We start from the raw sequence: 19,551 nt of genomic DNA on the forward strand, positions 1-19,551 counted from the left end.
CAAATGCCCTACTGAAATCAAGGTAAATTAGATCCACTGCATTTCCTTTGTCTAAAAAATCCGTTACCTTCTCAAAGAAGGAGATCTGGTTGCTTTGGCATGATCTATCTTTTGTAAAACCATGTTGTATTTTGTCCCAATTACCATTGACCTCAATGTCCTTAACTACTTTCTCCTTCAAAATTTTTTCCAAGACCTTGCATACTACAGATGTCAAACTAACAGACCTATAGTTACTTGGATCACTTTTTTTCCCCTTCTTAAAAATAGGAACTATGTTAGAAATTCTCCAGTCGTACGGTAAAACCCCTGAGTTTACTGATTTATTACAAATTCTTGCTAATGGGCTTTCAATTTCATGTGCCAGTTCCTTTAATATTCCTGGATGAAGATTATTTGCCCCCCCCCCCCCCCCCCCCCGATTTAGTCCCATTAAGCTGTTCGAGTTTGGCTTCTACCTCGGATGTGGTAATATCTACCTCCATAGCCTCATTCCCATTTGTCATCCTACCATTATCCCTAAGCTCCTCATTAACCACAGGCACCAAAACACAGGCACAACACAACCCCCTCCCTTCACTAGCCTGTCTATTCCTCTGCCTGCCTCTCTTAGGGTACGTCTACACTTACCGGAGGGTCCGGCGGCAGGCAATCGATCTTCTGGGATCGATTTATCGCGTCTGGTTAAGACGCGATAAATCGATCCCGGATCGATCCCGGAAGTGCTCGCCGTCGACGCCGGTACTCCAGCTCGCTGAGAGGAGTATGCGGCATCGACGGGGGAGCCTCCCTGCCGCGTCTGGACCCGCAGTAAGTTCGGACTAAGGTACTTCGAATTCAGCTACATTATTAACGTAGTGGAATTTGCGTACCTTAGTCCGAAGTGGGGGCTTAGTGGGGACCAGGCCTTAGTCTCGCCTGCAAACTCCCCTTGCAAACTTCCACTGAAACTCCCCTGTTTACAGCTCTGTTTGCTGGCTCCTGTGCCGCTGCACCTTTCCCTTTGCAGGTGTGACAGAGATAACAGCATCACTGAGTAGAACAGAATCATCCCCCTCTCCCATCAAGAGTTAAATTTACCTGCTGCTGGGTCACAGAGGATGAGCTGCAAGCTGCAGCCTAAGGCAGGAGCTCCTTTCCATGTGTAAGCAGGGGAATGGTCCCGCTATTGTGCGGAACTTTCCTGGCTTATACAGTACCCCAGTGAAGTGGGCTAATGAAGGAATCTGAGTTCTCGCTCTGACTTCCTTTACCCAGAGGCCTGCCTGACCTCAAGGGCTCCCCTTCCACTCTCCTTTGTGGCAGAGCCCTCATAACTCCAACAAGGTTGGGCCCAGGATCAACCCCCAACCTTGTTGTGCTCACTTAGGGCAGGGGCTAAGTTGTCCCCACTCCCAGGGTCCCTCTCTACACTGGATGCTTCCCTGACCCACTGATCATTACAAACAGTTCAAAGCAAATGCAATTTATTAAACAGCAATCAATTTTAAAAAAAGCGGGGGGGCGGGGGGAATGGGAAAGGTTAAAGGAAAACACGTCACCCCGGTCTGTGGCATGGGGACATCACAACCAGTGTCTCTGGACTGTAAGGGAAGTTCACAGTCTGTTCCTCACACGTCCCAGGCCTCCTTCTCAGGCCCTGGCTGTGCTGCAGGGATGCTATGGGTCGGACACTTGCTCTGATGGTGGCCACATGCCTTCAGGCTTTAATTTAGGGTTACCATTCGTCCGGATTTACCCGGACATGTCCTCCTTTTTGTGCTAAAAATAGCGTCCGGGGGGAATTTGTAAAGCACTCACAATGTCCGGGATTTCCCCCTGGCAGAGCAGAGCGAGTGGCTGGGAGGGCTGCAGGGAAGTCCCGGGCTGGACTCTGGAGCAGCTGTAGAGGAGCCGGATCCGCCCTGCATTCTGAGCCGGCAGCTCCCTTGCAGCCCAGTCCAGCAGCACTGTGCAGGGCCAGACCGGGTTTTGTTGTGCAGGGCCAGACCGGGTTTTGTTGTGCTGGGGAGCTCAGCCACGTGTCCGGCTCGGCTGCACAGAGCCCAACACCCTGTTCTGAGCAGCAGGGTAAGGGGGCCAGGGAGGTTCTGGAGGGGGCAGTCAAGAAACGGGGGGGGGCTTTTTGGGGGGGAGTGGAGAAAGTTTTGGGCAGTCAGGGTACAGGTAGGGGGTAGGGTCCTGGGGGGCAGTTGGGGGGGGGTCTTAGGAGGGGGCAGTTAGGGGACAAGGAACAGGGAGTCTTAGGTAGGGGGTGGGGTTCTGGAGGGCAGTTAGGAGCAGGGGTCCCAGGAGGGGGCAGTCAGGGGACAAGGAGCAGGGGGGCAGTGTTTGGGAGTTCTGGGGGGGAGCTGTCAGGGGGCAGGAGTGGGGAGAGGGATCGGAGCAGTCAGGGGACAGGGAGCAGAGGGGTTTAGATGGGTTGGGCGTTCTGGGGGGGGCTGTCAGGGGGCAGGGGTGGGGAAATGGATCGGAGCAGTCAGGGGACAGGGAGCAGAGGGGTTTAGATGGGTTGGGAGTTCTGGGGGGGGCTGTCAGGGGGTGGGGAGTGGTTGGATGGGGCGTGGGAGTCCCAGGGGTCTGTCTGGGGGTGGGGGTGTGGATAAGGGTTGGGGCAGTCAGGGGACAAGAGGCAGGGAGGCTTAGATAGGGAGTGGAGTCCTGGGGGGCAGTTAGGGGCAGGGGTCCCAGGAGGGGGTAGTCAGGGGACAAGGAACGGGGGGAGGGTTGGGGGTTCTGGGGGGGCGGGAAGTGGGAGGGGCAGGGGCGGGGCTAGGGCGGGGCTCCTCCCGTCCTCTTTTTTTCTTGCTGAAATATGGTAACCCTATTTAATTGGCAGAACCCTTCTTCCCAGCGTCGCCCCCGCCCTGTCGGGGTTACAATCTCCCACCAAGTCTGGCTTGCAAGGCCTCTTGGTTGGAGGTGTCTCCCTGTGCTGGGCCCACTGCCCAGGGTCCCCCTCGCTCTGCCCAGCTGCTCAGTGCACCCGGCTCCGGACTGCTCCAACCCGAGTTCCAGCTCCACCACTCTCTCTCAGCTCCAGCTCCACTCTGCCTCAGCACGGCTGTTGCTACTCTGCCTCCAGTTCCCTGGGCTGCTTTTCTGGCCTCTCTGGATCTGGTTGACATAGCTGTCCTCCCAGCACAGGTCTCCCCTGTGGGCTGATTCTGTGCCTCTGCTCCCCCTGGGCTGCTTCTCTGGTTCTCTCTGGCTGGCGCGGCTCTGCTCCCCAGCTTAGTTCCGGCCCCTGCTCTCTCATTAGCCCACTATGTTCCAGGCAATTCCAGCTCACAGGGAGGACAGGATCCCCCACCCCCCAGCCTCCTTACTCCTTCATTAGCCTGTCCACCATGTCAATCAGGCTGACCTGGAGCACTGGCCTCTCCCCATTGTTCCTGGGGACTGTCAGCCTCAAGGTCCTGATTTCCCATCGAACCTTCCCCCTCCTTCTGGTACTGGGAGACGGCCAATGGAAAAAAAACCCACTGAGTTTTAGTAAGGGGCCAACAGTCCCCTTACACATGGCCTGTGAAATCTAGGGGTGAATGTCACCTGGGTGGGAGCTGCAGGCCCTGCTGAGCCTGACGATTCCTGTCTGCTGGCTCCAGCTGACAGGGCAGAGCCCATGATTTAAACAGCAGCCTGTGACCTATCCCCATGGCGCACAGACTGTGTCCCAGCCCGTTACCCTGCTGTCCTTGGCTATGCAATGAGTGACTGGGGAGCTCCCTGCCCCCCCACCCCCGCATGACTCTCACAGGATAATCTCTCCCTGTTGCATGTTCATTTCCATCCAGCTCCCGCACGCCGCCCTCTGACCAACAGTGGGAGAGTCACGGTGCCTGTGGTTATCTGCATTATCCTGGGGTCCCTGCTCTGCCTGGTGTTAATCATCCTAGGTGCACAGGTGCGAAGTGCCAGGGCACAGTACAGAGGTGGGTGTTGATTGGTGTCACTGTGTGAAATGCCTCTGAAATAGCAGGGGGAGCTGCGTCTAAGGGGGGTGGGGTGTTGTCAGTGTAATGGAAGGTTAAGTTGTATTATACTGTTCAGCCACAAAGTGGCGTTGCATGTAACAACTTATTTTAGCTAACCTCAGCCATGCCTGACAGAGCATTAAGGGATTTTATTGTGAACACATCTGGTGAGTATTTCTCTGGGAAGGCAGGTCTGTAGCCAGTCCATATCTGGTACAGAAACCTGACCTGCTAATAGCAGCCCTGCCACCTACCATGTACAAGGTGTATGTGACATGGTGCCCGAAGTTAAGCAGTGCCAGAAGAGAAGAAAAACAGAAGGAAGAGAGCAACAGAAGTTGCAGACAGAAGGAGGAGCAATGAAGGTTGCAAACAGGGGGAAAAAAAAGCAACACTGGTTGCATGATTTCATCAACATCTCCCTCTTCATTGCCCCAGAGAACTTCAACTTTGACAGACCTTCATAATTGACAGTCTAGAAGCAACGTTTTGCAAGATTTCAATTGCTATAAAACTCCATAAGGAAACTGAGGTATGGTGTTTAGTTCATGCTATTTGGAAGGAAACAGAACATTTCTTTAAATCCTTTGATTTCCCTGAGGACAGTCACAAAGATGACTATGAAAGGGTTCTGGCTGTGTTTGATGCATACTTTATACATTGGAAGCTCAAAGTTACAGAACTGACCAGTGAACCACACACCTCATTTGGAACTGGAAGTACGCAATCAAGCAGCACCAGTGCCCCCCCCCCCCCCCCCCAAAAAAAGCAAATACAATACAATACTGTCTTAAATGTAAACGACTAAAACAATTAAAGGGAAGGTTAAAAAACGATTTGACAAGGTAAGGAAACTGTTTCTGTGTTTGTTTCATTTAAATTAAGATGGTTAAAAGCAGCATTTTTCTTCTGAATAGTAAAGTTTCAAAGCTGTATTAAGTCAATGTTCAGTTGTTCTTTCAAAAGTTTACAACTGTAACATTTTGTTCCAAGTTACAAATATTTCAGATATCAGAGGGGTAGCCGTGTTAGTCTGGATCTGTAAAAAGCGACAAAAAGTCCTGTGGCACCTTATAGACTAACAGATGTATTGGAGCATAAGCTTTCGTGGGTGAATACTCACTTCGTCAGATGCATGTAGTGGAAATTTCCAGAGGCAAGTATAAATATGCAAGCCAGAATCAGTCTAGAGATAACAAGGTGACTTCAATCAGGGAGGATGAGGCCCTCTTCTAGCAGTTGAGGTGTGAATACCAAGGGAGGAGAAACTGCTTTTGTAGTTGGCTAGCCATTCACAATCTTTGTTTAATCCTGAGCTGATGGTGTCAAATTTGCAAAATTGTTTCTGGGATCTATCATATGTGATGATACAGAGCCTGTCTGGAGAGTGAAACTGATCATTCAGAGAAACACTATTGACTTTGAAATTAACTTAGGAGCCAATGTAACAGTCATCTCACATGGGCCTTACAATCACCTTCAACCCCTCCCAGAGCTGAAGTCACCTGACACAGCTCTGACTATCCCTGGAGGCATTCTGAATTGCATGGGACAGTTCACCACAGAAATATCTTTCAAAGACAAAACCTTCTCATTCAGAGTGCATGTGATCGAAGGATCAAAGACCAACAGTGTTCTCCACCTCAGTGTGGCAGCCATGATGGGCCTAATGAGAAAAGCAGAAGAACTTGACAGAGGGATTTTTGAAAGGAGACCCAGTACAACTAAACTCAAGATAAAATGCTGGAGCATATAGTGTACCTCAGAAAGAACAATCAACAGAGCAAACTCTACAGATGGCAGATGCAGAACAAGAAGAAGAGAACTCAGAGATTCCAGACAGGCCTCAGGCAGTCATTGCAACTGATGGAAAGCCAGATGACCAAGTTGTTACTTGTTTGGGTTGGGTAATTAGAAAACTAGGACCACTGACAGATGTTAGGGCTTTTTCCCTCACCCCTCTCTTGGTTCCTATCACGCAATCAGAAAGCAGAAGACCATAGTCCAAGTGCAGGCAATGTGATGTTTATTGGGGTTAATCAAGCAAGCATATCCATAGCTCTGTATACCACAGAGTGTTCCCTGTCCTTTTTCCCACCTTCCTGCACGGCCTTGGTCCCACCCCTTACAATTTATGGTCATGTTCATTTTGGAGGATTGTGAGTATGGACACTTTGGTACTGCCGCTTTTGTACCCCATGGGAGGGGTAAAGAGTAAGGTTATGTTTCGGTCAGTGTCACCTTTTCTCTGGCTTTCTAGTGTTTCTCATGCTTCACCACAACCCCTCTTGCCCCTCCCATCTGGTTGCTTGACCTTGCATTGAGATAAGGGTCGAGTCAGTCTTCAAGTGCACGCTTCTATATTAAACTCCCACCATACCCAGCAACACTTTAACGCTTTTCCTTATTTCTTTTCATTGTGCTATGAACCCCATCTGGAAGCAACACACAGTGTTTTCATTCTTTGTTCACACATATTAGTAAGGAGAATATAAAAGTATCAAAAGTCAGACCCCAAATTTTATCCTAGGCTAAGAGACAGGCCTATATACTAACAAGAGACACTTAATAGACTGATCTGTGCAAAACTACAAAGATACCATGAAAACATAAATTTTGTAAATGCTAGGAATCTAGAACTCAAAAGGGGAGATGTAATGGAAGGCTAAACTGTATTATACTGTTCACCCACTAGGTGGCACCATGTGTAACATACCTTGTTTAAGCTAACTTCAGCCATACCTGGCAGAGTATTAAGGTATCTTTTGGTGAACACATGTGGTGTGTACCTCTCTTGCAGGGAAGCTCTGTAGCCAGTCCAGATGACAGTAAATTGGGAGGAGTTGAGACTAGTGGAGACAAGAGAGAAATAATACAAAGGGGAAAAGCAGTGGTCTCTTGCTCTCAAGTGAGGAGGGAGCCCACTCCGTCTCACTGTGTCAGGCAGCAGCACTAAGGCTAGGGTCCCACTGTCTGGGCCGATCTGTAAACAATCTAGAGCTCACAGCCTCCTGTCAGGGCTGTCGTCAATCAAGAGTCTAGGGCTCTGGCCCTCTAGGTGGGTCAGAGTATAAGCAGTCTTTAGTCTACACCATCCTGGCTGGGACAGCCAGAAATTAATGGTTTATTAGGGAAGCTCTGGCCCTCTGGGCAGGGCAGACTGGGGAGCAGGTGATGCCTAAGCCTCTTGGCTAAGGGAGCTAGCAAACACATAGTCTGGGGCTCTGGCTCTTTGGATGGGGGCAGAGCAGGGAGCACCAAACAGTCTAGGGATTCAGGCCATCAGGCAGGGCAGAGCACCAAACAGGCACATTTGATGTCCTGGCTCTAGCAGACAACAGACCTCTTGGCCTAAGATGGGGAGGCTGCCACCCCAGGAATGGGGTTGGCTAGGGTTACCATATTTCAACAAGCAAAAAAGAGGACGGGAGGAGCCCCGCCCTAGCCCCGCCCCTGCCCCTCCCACTTCCCGCCCCCCCAGAACCCCCAACCCTCCCCCCGTTCCTTGTCCCCTGACTACCCCCTCCTGGGACCCCTGCCCCTAACTGCCCCCCGGGACTCCACTCCCTATCTAAGCCTCCTTGCCTCTTGTCCCCTGACTGCCCCAACCCTTATCCACACCCCCACCCCCAGACAGACCCCTGGGACTCCCACGCCCCATCCAACCACTCCCCACCCCCTGACAGCCCCCCCCAGAACTCCCAACCCATCTAAACCCCTCTGCTCCCTGTCCCCTGACTGCTCCGATCCCTCTCCACACTCCTGCCCCCTGACAGCCCCCCCAGAACTCCCAACCCATCTAAACCCCTCTGCTCCCTGTCCCCTGACTGCTCCGATCCCTCTCCCCACTCCTGCCCCCTGACAGCTCCCCCCCAGAACTCCCAGCCCCCTACCCCCCGCTCCTTGTCCCCTGACTGCCCCCTCCTGGGACCCCTGCTCCTAACTGCCCTCCAGAACCCCACCCCCTACCTAAGACTCCCTGTTCCTTGTCCCCTAACTGCCCCCTCCTAAGACCCCCCCCCAACTGCCCCCCAGGACCCTACCCCCTACCTGTACCCTGACTGCCCAAAACTTTCTCCACTCCCCTCCAAAAGCCCCCACCCGTTTCTTGACTGCCCCATCCAGAACCTCCCTGTCCCTTCTCCTGCCCCCCCTTACCCTGCTGCTCAGAACAGGGTGTTGGGCTCTGTGCCAGCCGGACACATGGCTGAGCTCCCCAGCACAACACAAAACCCGGTCCCTGGCCCTGCACAGGGCTGCCGGAGCGGGCTGCAGGAGGAGGAGCTGCCGGCCGGCTCAGAATGCAGGGAGGGGGGGGGGTGGGAGGAGGAAGCTGCTCCGGAATCCAGCCCGGGACTTTCCTGCAGCCCTCCCAGCCGCTCGCTCTGCTCTGCCAGGGGAGGGGGAAATCCCGGACATTGTGAGTGCTTTACAAATTCCCCCCGGACGCTATTTTTAGCACACAAAAGGAGGACATGTCCGGGTAAATCCGGACGAATGGTAACCCTAGGGTTGGCAGCAGGGGATGGGGGGACCTTGGCGCACCCTACTTCACTGCGTCGTAGCCCAGGGCCCTAACAGTGGTGGACTGTTCCATTGGGTCAGCAGGGATCCAACTAAAATATGTTGACTCAGGTTTTGACAGTGAAACAGGACCAAAGTCCAGTTTCCTTGGGCTACTTCCTACCAGCGTCTGAGTGAGGGGTTCCATAGTGCCTGAGTTCTTGGTCTCATCGGGGTATTGGCCAATGACAGTCCTGGCAATTTCTCTCCGAGGATGGTCTCCTTTTGGGACAGGATCCTGCCCAGTGCAGGTCCAGCTCCAGAGTTCTGCAGCAGGCTGGAGACAGGGAACAGAGGGTAGGAATAAATGGTAAATTTTCAGAATGGAGAGGGGTAACTAGTGGTGTTCACCAAGGGTCAGTCCTAGGACCAATCCTATTCAATTTATTCATAAATGATCTGAAGAAAGGGGTAAACAGTGAGGTGGCAAAGTTCGCAGATGACAAAACTGCTCAAGATAGTTAAGACCAAAGCAGACTGTGAAGAACGTCAAAAAGATCTCACAAAACTAAGTGATTGGGCAACAAAATGGCAATTGAAATTTAATGTGGATAAATGTAAAGTAATGCACAGTGGAAAAAATAACCCCAACTATACATACAATATGATGGAGGTTAATTTAGTTACAGCTAATCAGGAAAGAGATCTTGGAGTCATCATGGATAGTTCTCTGAAGACGTCCACGCAGTGTGCAGTGGCAGTCAGAAAAGCAAACAGGATGTTAGGAATCATTAAAAAGGGATAGAGAATAATACAGAGAATATCTTATTGCCCTTATATAAATCCATGGTATGCCCACATCTTGAATACTGTGTACAGATGTGGTCTCCTCATCTCCAAAAAGATATACTGGCATTAGAAAAGGTTCAGAGAAGGGTAACTAAAATGATTAGGGGTTTGGAACGTGTCCCATATGGGGAGAGATTAAAGAGGCTAGGACTTTTCAGCCTGGAAAAGAGGAGACTAAGGGGGGATATGATAGAGGTATATAAAATCATAAGTGCTGTGGCGAAAGTGAATATGGAAAAGTTATTTACTTGTTCCCATAATATAAGAACTAGGGGCCGCCAAATGAAATTAATGGGCAGCAGGTTTAAAACAAATAAAAGGAAGTTCTTCTTCACACAGCGCACAGTCAACCTGTGGAATTCCTTACCTGAGGAGGTTATGAAGGCTAGAACTACAACAGGGTTTAAAAGAGAACTAGATAAATGAATGGAGATTAAGTCCATTAATGGCTATTAGCCAGGATAGGTAAGGAATGGTGTCCCTAGCCTCTGTTTGTCAGAGGGTGGAGCTGGATGGCAGGAGAGAGATCACTTGATCATTACCTGTTAGGTTCACTCCCTTTGGGGCACCTGGCATTGGCCACTGTCAGCAGACAGGATACTGGGCTGGATGGATCTTTGGTCTGACCCGGTATGGCCGTTCTTATATTCTTATGTTCTAACATTAAAAAGCTTCAGGTATAAAAAATCAGTTTGGAGGGCCCTCCTGCAGTGTTTTCTGCATTACTCAGATTTTGAGTTTTCTTATACAAGAAAAACAAACAAACAAAAAATAACCAACCAACCAAGACTTCGAACACAGTAGTTATAGCTATTTCCACTGTGCAGAGCTTCACAGTGTAACTGATGCTACTAATCTGGTCACCGTACAGGAAACTGGCAGCAGTTCCTATGTTCCCTGGCTCCCACTGAAATAAAATGCAAGGCCCTCACTTTATGTTTCCTGTCCTGCCCTGGTAATTCTGGCGAGGGGGGCAGGGCAAGTTTGGCTCTGCCCACCAGAGGAAGTGTAGTGGTCCCTCATTCTCAGGTGGGGAGGGAGGCCACTTCGCCTCACTAGAGGAAATAATACAAAGTGACTGCAAATATTGTTAGAAAAAGAACATGTTGAGATTCCATTTAGAAAAGTGCAAGAAAATCCATGTGAGGTAAAGATCCCGAATAGAGAGATACATCAGGAGGGAGGGTACGAGGAAGAAGAAATGCTGTAAAAGAGCTTGGATGATAATGGTGAAAGAAATCAGACAGTTCTATTAGGCATTTAGGGAATATCTACACTGCAGTGAGAGGTGTGATTGCAGCACATGTAGACATACCCGAGGTATGCTGGCATAACAACAGCAGTGTAGTTGCGTCAGCATAGCTGTGATGTGGGGTAGCCACTGGAGTATGCACCCAGGCTCCTAGGCGAGGTTGTACATGAAAGGTTAACCTGTGCTGCTGTGTCTGCTGACACAACTACATGGCTAGCTAGATGTAAGTCAGCTCAGATGTTGTTGTACCCTTATACAAGAACATAAGAAAGACCATACTGGGTCAGACCAAATGTCCATCTAGCCCAGTATCCTGTCTTCCAATAGCAGCCAAAGCCAGGTGCTTCAGAGGGAATTAACAGAACAGGTAATCATCAACTGATCCATCACCTGTCGCTCATTCCCACCTTCTGGCAAACAGAGGCTAAGGACACCATTCCTGCCTATCCTGGCTAATAGCAATTGATGGACCTATCCTCCATGTATTTATCTAGTTCCTTTTTGAGCCCTGTTATACTCTTGGCCTTCACAACATCCTCTGGCAAAGAGTTCCACAGGCGTTGACTGTGTGTTGTGAGAAGAAATTCTTCTTTTTGTTTGTTTCAAACCTGCTGCCTATTAGTTTCATTTGGTGACCCATAGTTCTTGTGTTATGAGAAGGAGTAAATAACACTTCCTTATTTACTTTCTCCATACCAGTCATGATTTTATACTCATATGGCAACTTTTCCATACCCCTAATCATTTTTGTTGCCCTTTTCTGAACTTTTTCCAATTCCAATATATCTTTTTTTGAGATAGGGTGACCACATCTGCACGCAGTACTCAAGATGTAGGCGTACCATGGATTTATATAGAGGCAATATGATATTTTCTGTCTTATTATCTATCCCTTTCCTAATGATTATCAATATATCCACTGGATCCAACTTGTCCACATGCTTGCTCACCCCCTCAGAGAATACTAGTAGATTGTCAAGGCATGATTTTTCTTTACAAATACCATGTTTACTCTTCCCCAACAAATCGTGTTAATCTATATATCTGATAATTCTATTTTTACTGTAGTTTAAACTAATTTGCCTGGTTCTGTAAATTCGGATTCTGGCCTGTAATTGCTGTAAACGCTTCTTGAACCTTTTTTAAAAATTGGCATCACGTTAGCTATCCTCCAGCCATCTGGTACAGAAACTGACTTAAATGATAGGTTACATACTACAGTTAGTAGTTCTGCAATTTCATATTTGAGTTCCTTCAGACTCTTGGGTGAATACCATCTAATCCTGATGACTTATTACTGTTTAGTTCATCAATTTGTTCCAAAACTTCCTCTAATGACACCTCAATCTGGGACAGTGCCTCAGATTTGTCATGTAAAAATATATGTAGACAGTACTTTCCATTTTTAAAGTACTGCACAAATATTAGCTAATTAATCCCCACACAGTGTCTAGGCAGTACATATACAAGTACTATTTTGCCCATAGGTGTGAGCACCAGGATAGGAGAGGAATTATTTTGGGTGGTACTAGGAGTAGTAGGATAAATGTATGTAGGGACCATTAAGGCTGAATATCAAGATAAACTTAATGACAGTGAAATAACCTATAGAACAAACAGGAGAGGGACGTGGTCCCTGTCACCTGGGACTCTGAAATCTTAACTGGACAGAGCAGTGGGAATGTGCTGTAGGGACCAGTCCTGCACTGGGCCCAGGGAAAGGGGCTGGATGATCTCATAGGGTTTCCCATCCCTAGCTTCTCTGACCCTGTGCAAACCCTGCCCTTTGTTTTTAGGCTCCAGAAGATCCTTGGACCCTTTCTCTGAGGCTGTGTATGAGGAGATCGATTATAACCTGATGAGAAAGAAGCAGGAAATGTTTGATCGCTCAGGTCTGTGTGTGTCATTCCTAACAGGGAGAAAATCTCTAATGCACTCTGCATTCTAAAGCTTTGACCTAGAGCTAAATCGCTGCATCCTTCAAGCCTGTGAGTTCTGGATGGCTGCAGATGCTGCGTCTGTGACGAGATCAGCCAGTTACTGGACTGAGATGAATGAGTTTCCTCCCTAGCAGACTCTGCATTCTGAGTCGGTTCGATCTGTACATCCTGCAGACTTAGGGGCTAATTAGTTATGGGTCAGGAAAGTGACTGTTCACATCCTTTTGACTCAATGTCAATCAATTGGGAAGATGCTGCTCTCAGTTTAGCACATTGTGGGGCACTATGAGCGTGGTCAATACGTCTCCCTCAGGCTACTTCTGAGATGCACATTGTCCTCTCTACTAATGGTGGGGGTTGGTCACACACTCTGATACTGGGAGGGGCGTGGCTTAATCTGGCAATAAGGCAGGGCAGGGGGAGTATCTTGCATAACAAAATGGGAGTCATGTCCGTGGCTGAGGAGGTCTCGACCAACAGCCTCAGCCATAATTTTCTGCTGGATCAGGCCATGAAGTAGCAACATTCAGGAGGAGAAGATAAACATTGCTCTCTAAACAGATTCTTACACCCTGAGTGTGACTCAAAACAGGCTCCGCAGTTCATGAGAAGGATTTGAATGAAACCCACAGGAAGGGGTCCCAAGTAAAAGGCACAGTCAGTCCCTGCCTCACCTCATGAGGTCAATATGGCTGTTCCCAGCATCTTCCCAGTCTGATTTATCCACCCCAAAGCCACATTTACCACAAAAAAAATGGATATTTATCTTGGAAAATCTGTGTCAGCCTCTCACCACTCAGTCACTGTCAATTCAGCATCTGCTCTTCAAGGAGCAATATACTGGGACCATACATCTTGCTCCAGGACCTGGATGCATTGCCCATCAGCCAGTTTTGCTACTCTCACTGTGATAACATCCCATTTACCATCTCTCCAGTCTCCTATTCAGATGACTCAGTGACGAAGCTGCAGTATTACACCGGGGACAGCGAGGGGGAAAACGGTCCTGGATCAGAACAAGGTAACAAGGGTGGGAGTGGATACAGAGACACATAAAAGATTTCTGTCCAACTCTTGATGGAAACGTGAACAAATCGTGACCCTTTCTGTGTGTGGTTGATGGTGCTCTCCACCAGGAGAGGAGCTGCAGGGAACCGGGCAGAGAAATATTCACACGGTATGAAAGAATCTGACTTCCACAGCTGACACATGTCACTATACAACCCCTGATCTGTGCCCCATGATCTAAGCCCCTGCCTCCTTGGCATATAGCCCAATTCACGATCCAGCCCGTATAGAGTAAAGACTTTAAACTATGTCTTTATAGAGTTCAGTTGAATTCACAATGGTCAGCTCTGGTGTGGCAGCTACTGTCTCCCAATGGGTCCAGGGTTAGCTCAATACCAGCATAGATCCTGATCTCATTGAAGGGCATGACAGAGTTGCCATTAGATGCTGTGGGGCAGGGCTGGGCCCTAGTTATTTTTGAGGCAATAAAGGTGGCACAATTATTGTTTCATAGAATGTCCATGACTCTCCCTTTTCCCCTGGGTCACCCTACAGACTCTATGATGAACAGAACAGCCCAAACTCGAAGACAACAGGCGTTTAATGGGGAACTAAAACCTGCTGGGGAAATGGGTGTGTTCAGGGGAAGCTGAGTGTGATGTTTGCTTTTCCAGAGGGAGATTACCCAGGGGGGTCTCGGTTGGATTACAACAACGTGGAGGAGCCTTCCTTGAACAACATCCCCCAGACTCCAGACGGTCGAGGTGAGCAGTGATGAATCTGCCTCCTGGAAGCCACATTACCCCTTAGCTACTGCTGTTCTACCCCCTTCATTCCCTAGTCTGCCCTTTGATCCTGAGCTCAGGGCTGGGAAGAATTAACCTAGACTAGCCTGGCTGGAGCCAGGGAGACTCATTCCACAATTAACAGCTCCCCTCATTGTGCCCTTAAGGAGCCATGTCTTTGTTAGTTTTATGTTTCCTGTTTGCTTCCTCACCAACAGCCTCCTTTGATTTTTTCTGTGCAGTCTGGCAGGATAATATCAAACAGCTAAGCTGAGGTGTATGTGGCATTCATAAGAAATAATACACATAACTCCCTCGTTTGCCACTCCTGGCATGTAGCTTATTTCTCTATTCAGTGTAAAGCCTCTTCTCATTACCATTAATTCCAATCTTTATTTCAGAGGTCCCGGCCCTGCCTGGAGATGATCCAGGGGACGGTTATGATGATGCCAGAGAAATTTCTGACCCTGAAGATGACCCTGGTTCTGGACTGAGAGCCCAGGAAGTCACTGGGGCCCATGGGGGAAGTGTCAGGAACTGGGATTCACAGACAGGTGAGTGGTGTGTGGACAACTCACCTGGAAGAGCCTTTACTGGCCACTAGAGGTCACTGTCACTGCACTGAAATTCAGTTATTGGTAAACTCCCAGCTGTATCCCTACCCTAACCTCTACTAAACCAAGTTAAATGACTTAAATCAAGAAATAAAGAAGATTTCCTATTAAGGTCCGTGATCCTACAAATATTAGATCCCATCTGTCACTTTACTCACATGAATAGTCTTGCTGACTTCAGTGGAATTATCCAAATCATCAAAGTTACAAGAGTCCATTGGCAGGATCGGGACCAAAGTGCCTTTCCCCAAACCAGTGCCCTGGGTGGTAATGGGAAGAGCAGGTCCCCCAAGTGCGGTTAGTTAGTGGCCTGGCATCAGGTTTGAAATCACTCACTTCAATATGTAAATGTTTCTGTTAGCATAGGATCAGAGTTAGGGCCAATGGCTGAGCTCCCGCTTTGCACCTCAGGGGAAACTGGGTTGGGATGAAATGTGCATTTCTTTGGTCTTGGTGGGAATAATGTGCGAACGAGCATTGTGTGGGCAGGTGAGATCTGTGATGCCCAGGCATGTTCTATGGGCTAGGGTCCCCACCCAGCTGCAGCCACGAGGTCTCTGCTGACGTGTGGTTCCTTAGGGACTATATCAGTTGTCAAAAGTTACAGCAGCTCCCAGTGGCCTATCAGGGAGTCATCACCAGCTCACTGCCATCCCCACACTTCTCCTGCACCAGGGAGGTCTCAGCACAGAGAGAATCTGTTTCCCCATGTTTTCTTTGAAGAACAGAGAGAGATAATTGATTAAACTTGTCCGAGACCCACTCAGAGGAACTGGGGGCAGGGGCTGATTCACAGCCCATACTGTACCTTGCCCATCCATTATGTGAGAGCACATAGGTGGAGAATGGATACATTGACTATAATGTACCTCCTTGCTATTTCCAGGCTGGAGTCTGCACACGCTAAGAAGTGAAGGGGCCTCTGGGGCAGAGAGTGACGCCCTGTCCCCACCTCCTCGTGACCCAGGTTATGATGATGTTGGTGATGGCGTCTCTGGGACATCAATATAAGAATGGCTGGGTTCAGATCAAATATCCTGTGTGGATGTGAATGCTGTATGGTTAAACTTTTCCTCTCCCAAATGCTCATTGGGCAATGGGGGTATTGGAGACAATCCCTGCCTGGGAACTACTTCAATTAGCTTTTTTATTTCAGTTTTGTTTAAATGCAAGAAATGTGTGTGACTGAGACAGGTGCTGTGATTTCCCCTCTAATTTCCCATTGATCAGACAGTCTGGAACTTCCCTGCTTTTTTGTTCCTAACATTTCTTCATTGTGAATTTTTGCTTTTTCTTATTAAACCCTTTTTGAAGATCTGTTCCAGGCCTGATGTTTCTCTTAATAGGTATGTTGGATGGCTGTATGTGGACCAGCAGGGAGAGAGATGGAGACTGATGTGACGGGTTTGGTGACAGAGACCCTCTTGGGACTGGCACCTGATGTGCTGAGATTATCTCTGAGCCCATTTTCCCTGCCAGCTTGGGACTCCAGAAGCCTGCATTGTTGAGCCAGACACACTAGTCTGCTACAACACAGACCCAGGTCTGGTCCACGCCCCCAAAGCTGCAGATTTCAACCAAAAACTTCTCATTAGGTATCCTTTCTCCAGCACCCAGACACCCAGCTCCCAGTGGGATCTAAACACCAAATAAATCCATTTTACTCTTTACGAAGCTTATACAGGGTAAACTCATAAATTGTTCGTCCTCTATATCACTGAGATATGCACAGCTGTTTGCTCCTCCAGGTATTAATCACTTACTCTGGGTTCAATAATAAACAAAAGTGATTTTATTAAGAATAAAATGTAGCATTTAAGAGGTTTCAAGTAACAACAGACAGAACAAAGTAAGTTACCAAGCAAAATAAAGCAAAAACACACAAGTTGAAGCCTAATACATTAAGAAACTGATTACAGGTAAAATCTCACCCTCAGAGTTGTTCTAATAAGCTTCTTTCACAGACTAGACTCCTTCCTAGTCTGGGCCCAATCCTTTCCCCTGTTATAGTCCTTGTTAGTTCCAGCAGACATCTTAGATGGAAAGCAGGGGTGTTCTCATGACTGGTAGTCTCCTTTGTTTTGTCCCACCCCTTCTATAGCTTTAGAACAAGGCAGTAATATTTTCTCTCTGGGTCTCCACCCCTCCTTCTATATGGAAAAGCACCAGGTTTAAGATGGATTTCAGTATCAGGTGACATGTTCACATGTCCTGTGAGACCCCAGCCTCTATTCTTCCTGGGCTGGCTCACAGGAAAACAGGAAGGCTTGCAGGTAAATGAACCATTTACAACCAATTGTCCTAATCAATGGGAGCCATCAAGATTCTAGACCATCATTAATGGCCCACACTTTGCACAGATACAATAAGACCTCAGAGTTATACTTCGTATTCTTAGCTTCAGATACAATGATGATACTTGCACCCAAATAGGATGAATATATTCAGTAGGCCATAAGATTTGAAATGATACCTTACAAGAGACCTTTTGCATAAAGCATATTCCAGTTACATTACATTAAAACTCTTAAGCATATTTCCATAAAACATTATGGAGTGCAACGTTACAACTGAATCACCCAAAAGTAATAATGTTAAAATGTCACTTCTCAGGTATCGCCAGCTCTAGGATGGGCACTGCACTGAAAGTGAATGTTCTATCAGGGGTGTGATAACAGTGAGAAACTCAGCAACTAAATATTCCTAACTCCAGAGAGGGCCCTAACCCCCAATCCAGACTCCAGACTTCCCTCTGAAATCCAAGAGGATAAATGGGAGGTTATTTACAGGCACCTTAATGAGCGCACACACACACAATTAGACAGTGACAAGAAGCCCCTAATCTCTTCTCTGCCCTACAAATTCTGATACTATGCCCATCACTGTGGCATCAGAGCATCGTATAGAGATGCAGGAAGTGACATGATTTTCTTTCATCACACGTGGGTCGTTCTCCATCCTTCCCCCTGGAGAAAAAGTGCATATGGATTCTTATGGAGGGTTCTGGGGGTTTATTTGCAGATTTATTTTATGACATGCTGTGAGCTTATGCTACTAAATGCAGATTTAAGAAGCTCACATTCAAGTGGAACAGAAAGAGGGTTCAGGTGGTTTTGTGATTGCAACTAGCTGTGCTGGTTCTCTTTCTAAAAGATACACTTTAGTTCAACCAAAATTGTGGGCTTGATGTAGGAATTTGTGAAATCTGTGTTATTCAGGAGGTCAGACTAGATGATCAGAATGGTCCCTTCTAAGCTTTGAAAGTCAAATATGAATCCCTGTTGTGAGATAACATAGCCAGATCTACAACACCCCTCCTCCAAAATAGTCAGATAGCTGTATCAGTGTCACTAATGAAAGAGCAAGCAAATGGCAGGAGTCTGCAGGAGGGTAAAACAGCCCTACTGGGTTTTGGTTACAGTATGATCATCTCCACTCCCTGAGTGTAACAGAAAGGGGCTGTACTGGAAGCAAACACATACAGAAGTAAATAAGCATCCTGGCTGAGTTCTACAATTTCTAGCAACTGAACTATCTTGGTACTCTTACGGCCCCATCCTTGTAATATCTCAGCCTCTCCCAGACATTCATCAATTTACCCTCACATCATCCCTGTGAGTAACGTAAGTATCATTGTCCCCAGTGTACAGGTGGGGAGCTGAGGCACAGAGAGGTTAATAATTTAGCCATAGATGATGCTTTGGGATAACCCAGGCCAGTATGGGGTTCAGTCAACATCTGCCTTGCAACCCTGGGTGCCTTCAATGCTATGTTGCTGTGGCTCTCTATTGGCTGAGACCATTATTGCCTTGCTATGGAAGAGCACAGAGCAATCCTCACTCAAATGACCCATTGTTAGGCACATGCTCAAGAAGCCATGACTTCAAGCTCTCATTACCCAGCCTTTACTGTCTATGTTCTGGGTAATTTCATTGAGCAGGTTAGGGGGAAACTACTCTAATGTCACCTGAGATCTCCTGCTGTACCTGAGTTATTTTGGTCAGGACAAATCCTAGGCATGGCATGGAAACTACTCTGATTTCATGAATTGATGATCTCCTAGCCGTGCTGGCTCTCTTACATCTGCCATCAACTTCTGACATCTTTGACATTCAGGGGAGGGAGGGCATTTGCAATCTCTGAGACCCCTGAGGCTTTCCCCAGGAAGTCTCTTTTTCAATTTCTCCTTGGAGGCCTTTGACAGGTGTCAGGGTCACACACCTGAGTGCCAGGGAGGAGCCGCTTTGGAGTTTTCTCCTTTCTTACTAATTTATTTTCATAGAAAATTGAGCTTCCCTATTTGGGAGGTTAGAGTTTCATCTCACTATTCAGTCTCATCCACCTATCACCAGCCAAGATATGGGCTCACCAATCACTAGATTAAGATGGAAGAAAAGTTTCCCACCTAGGATTCTGCCCCTTTGAAGCACTGGTGGTGTTTTGTCCTTCTGTCTTTCTTCCCTTTGCTCCCTCCCTCCTCTCTCTTCTTCTTTCCTTGCTTTTTTCCCTTCTCCCTGCTTCCCTCCCTCCGAGGCAATAGGTTCAGGGCCTGAATATATCTGTCCCTTGCCAGTAAGACAATATTTGCTTTCACAGCCACTGTCGAGTACCCAGCATCTTCCC

At 48.0% G+C, this 19,551-nt stretch overlaps 1 protein-coding gene across 1 annotated transcript in view; it reads left to right on the plus strand.

Moving 5' to 3' along the window:
- Window positions 1–16,248, plus strand: part of LOC128843625 (antigen WC1.1-like) — a 106,121-nt gene extending 89,873 nt beyond the window's left edge. The window contains exons 11-17 of the mRNA XM_054040603.1: window positions 1,010–1,042; window positions 3,795–3,935; window positions 12,378–12,473; window positions 13,459–13,542; window positions 14,204–14,293; window positions 14,716–14,868; window positions 15,815–16,248. Coding sequence (XP_053896578.1) covers window positions 1,010–1,042; window positions 3,795–3,935; window positions 12,378–12,473; window positions 13,459–13,542; window positions 14,204–14,293; window positions 14,716–14,868; window positions 15,815–15,939 — 722 coding nt within the window. The 3' untranslated portion in view covers window positions 15,940–16,248. The remainder of the gene's footprint in view (window positions 1–1,009; window positions 1,043–3,794; window positions 3,936–12,377; window positions 12,474–13,458; window positions 13,543–14,203; window positions 14,294–14,715; window positions 14,869–15,814) is intronic.
- The last annotated feature ends 3,303 nt before the right edge of the window (window positions 16,249–19,551 follow it).

Source organism: Malaclemys terrapin, chromosome 1 (assembly GCF_027887155.1).
Source record: "Malaclemys terrapin pileata isolate rMalTer1 chromosome 1, rMalTer1.hap1, whole genome shotgun sequence".
NCBI classification, from domain to species: domain Eukaryota; kingdom Metazoa; phylum Chordata; order Testudines; family Emydidae; genus Malaclemys; species Malaclemys terrapin.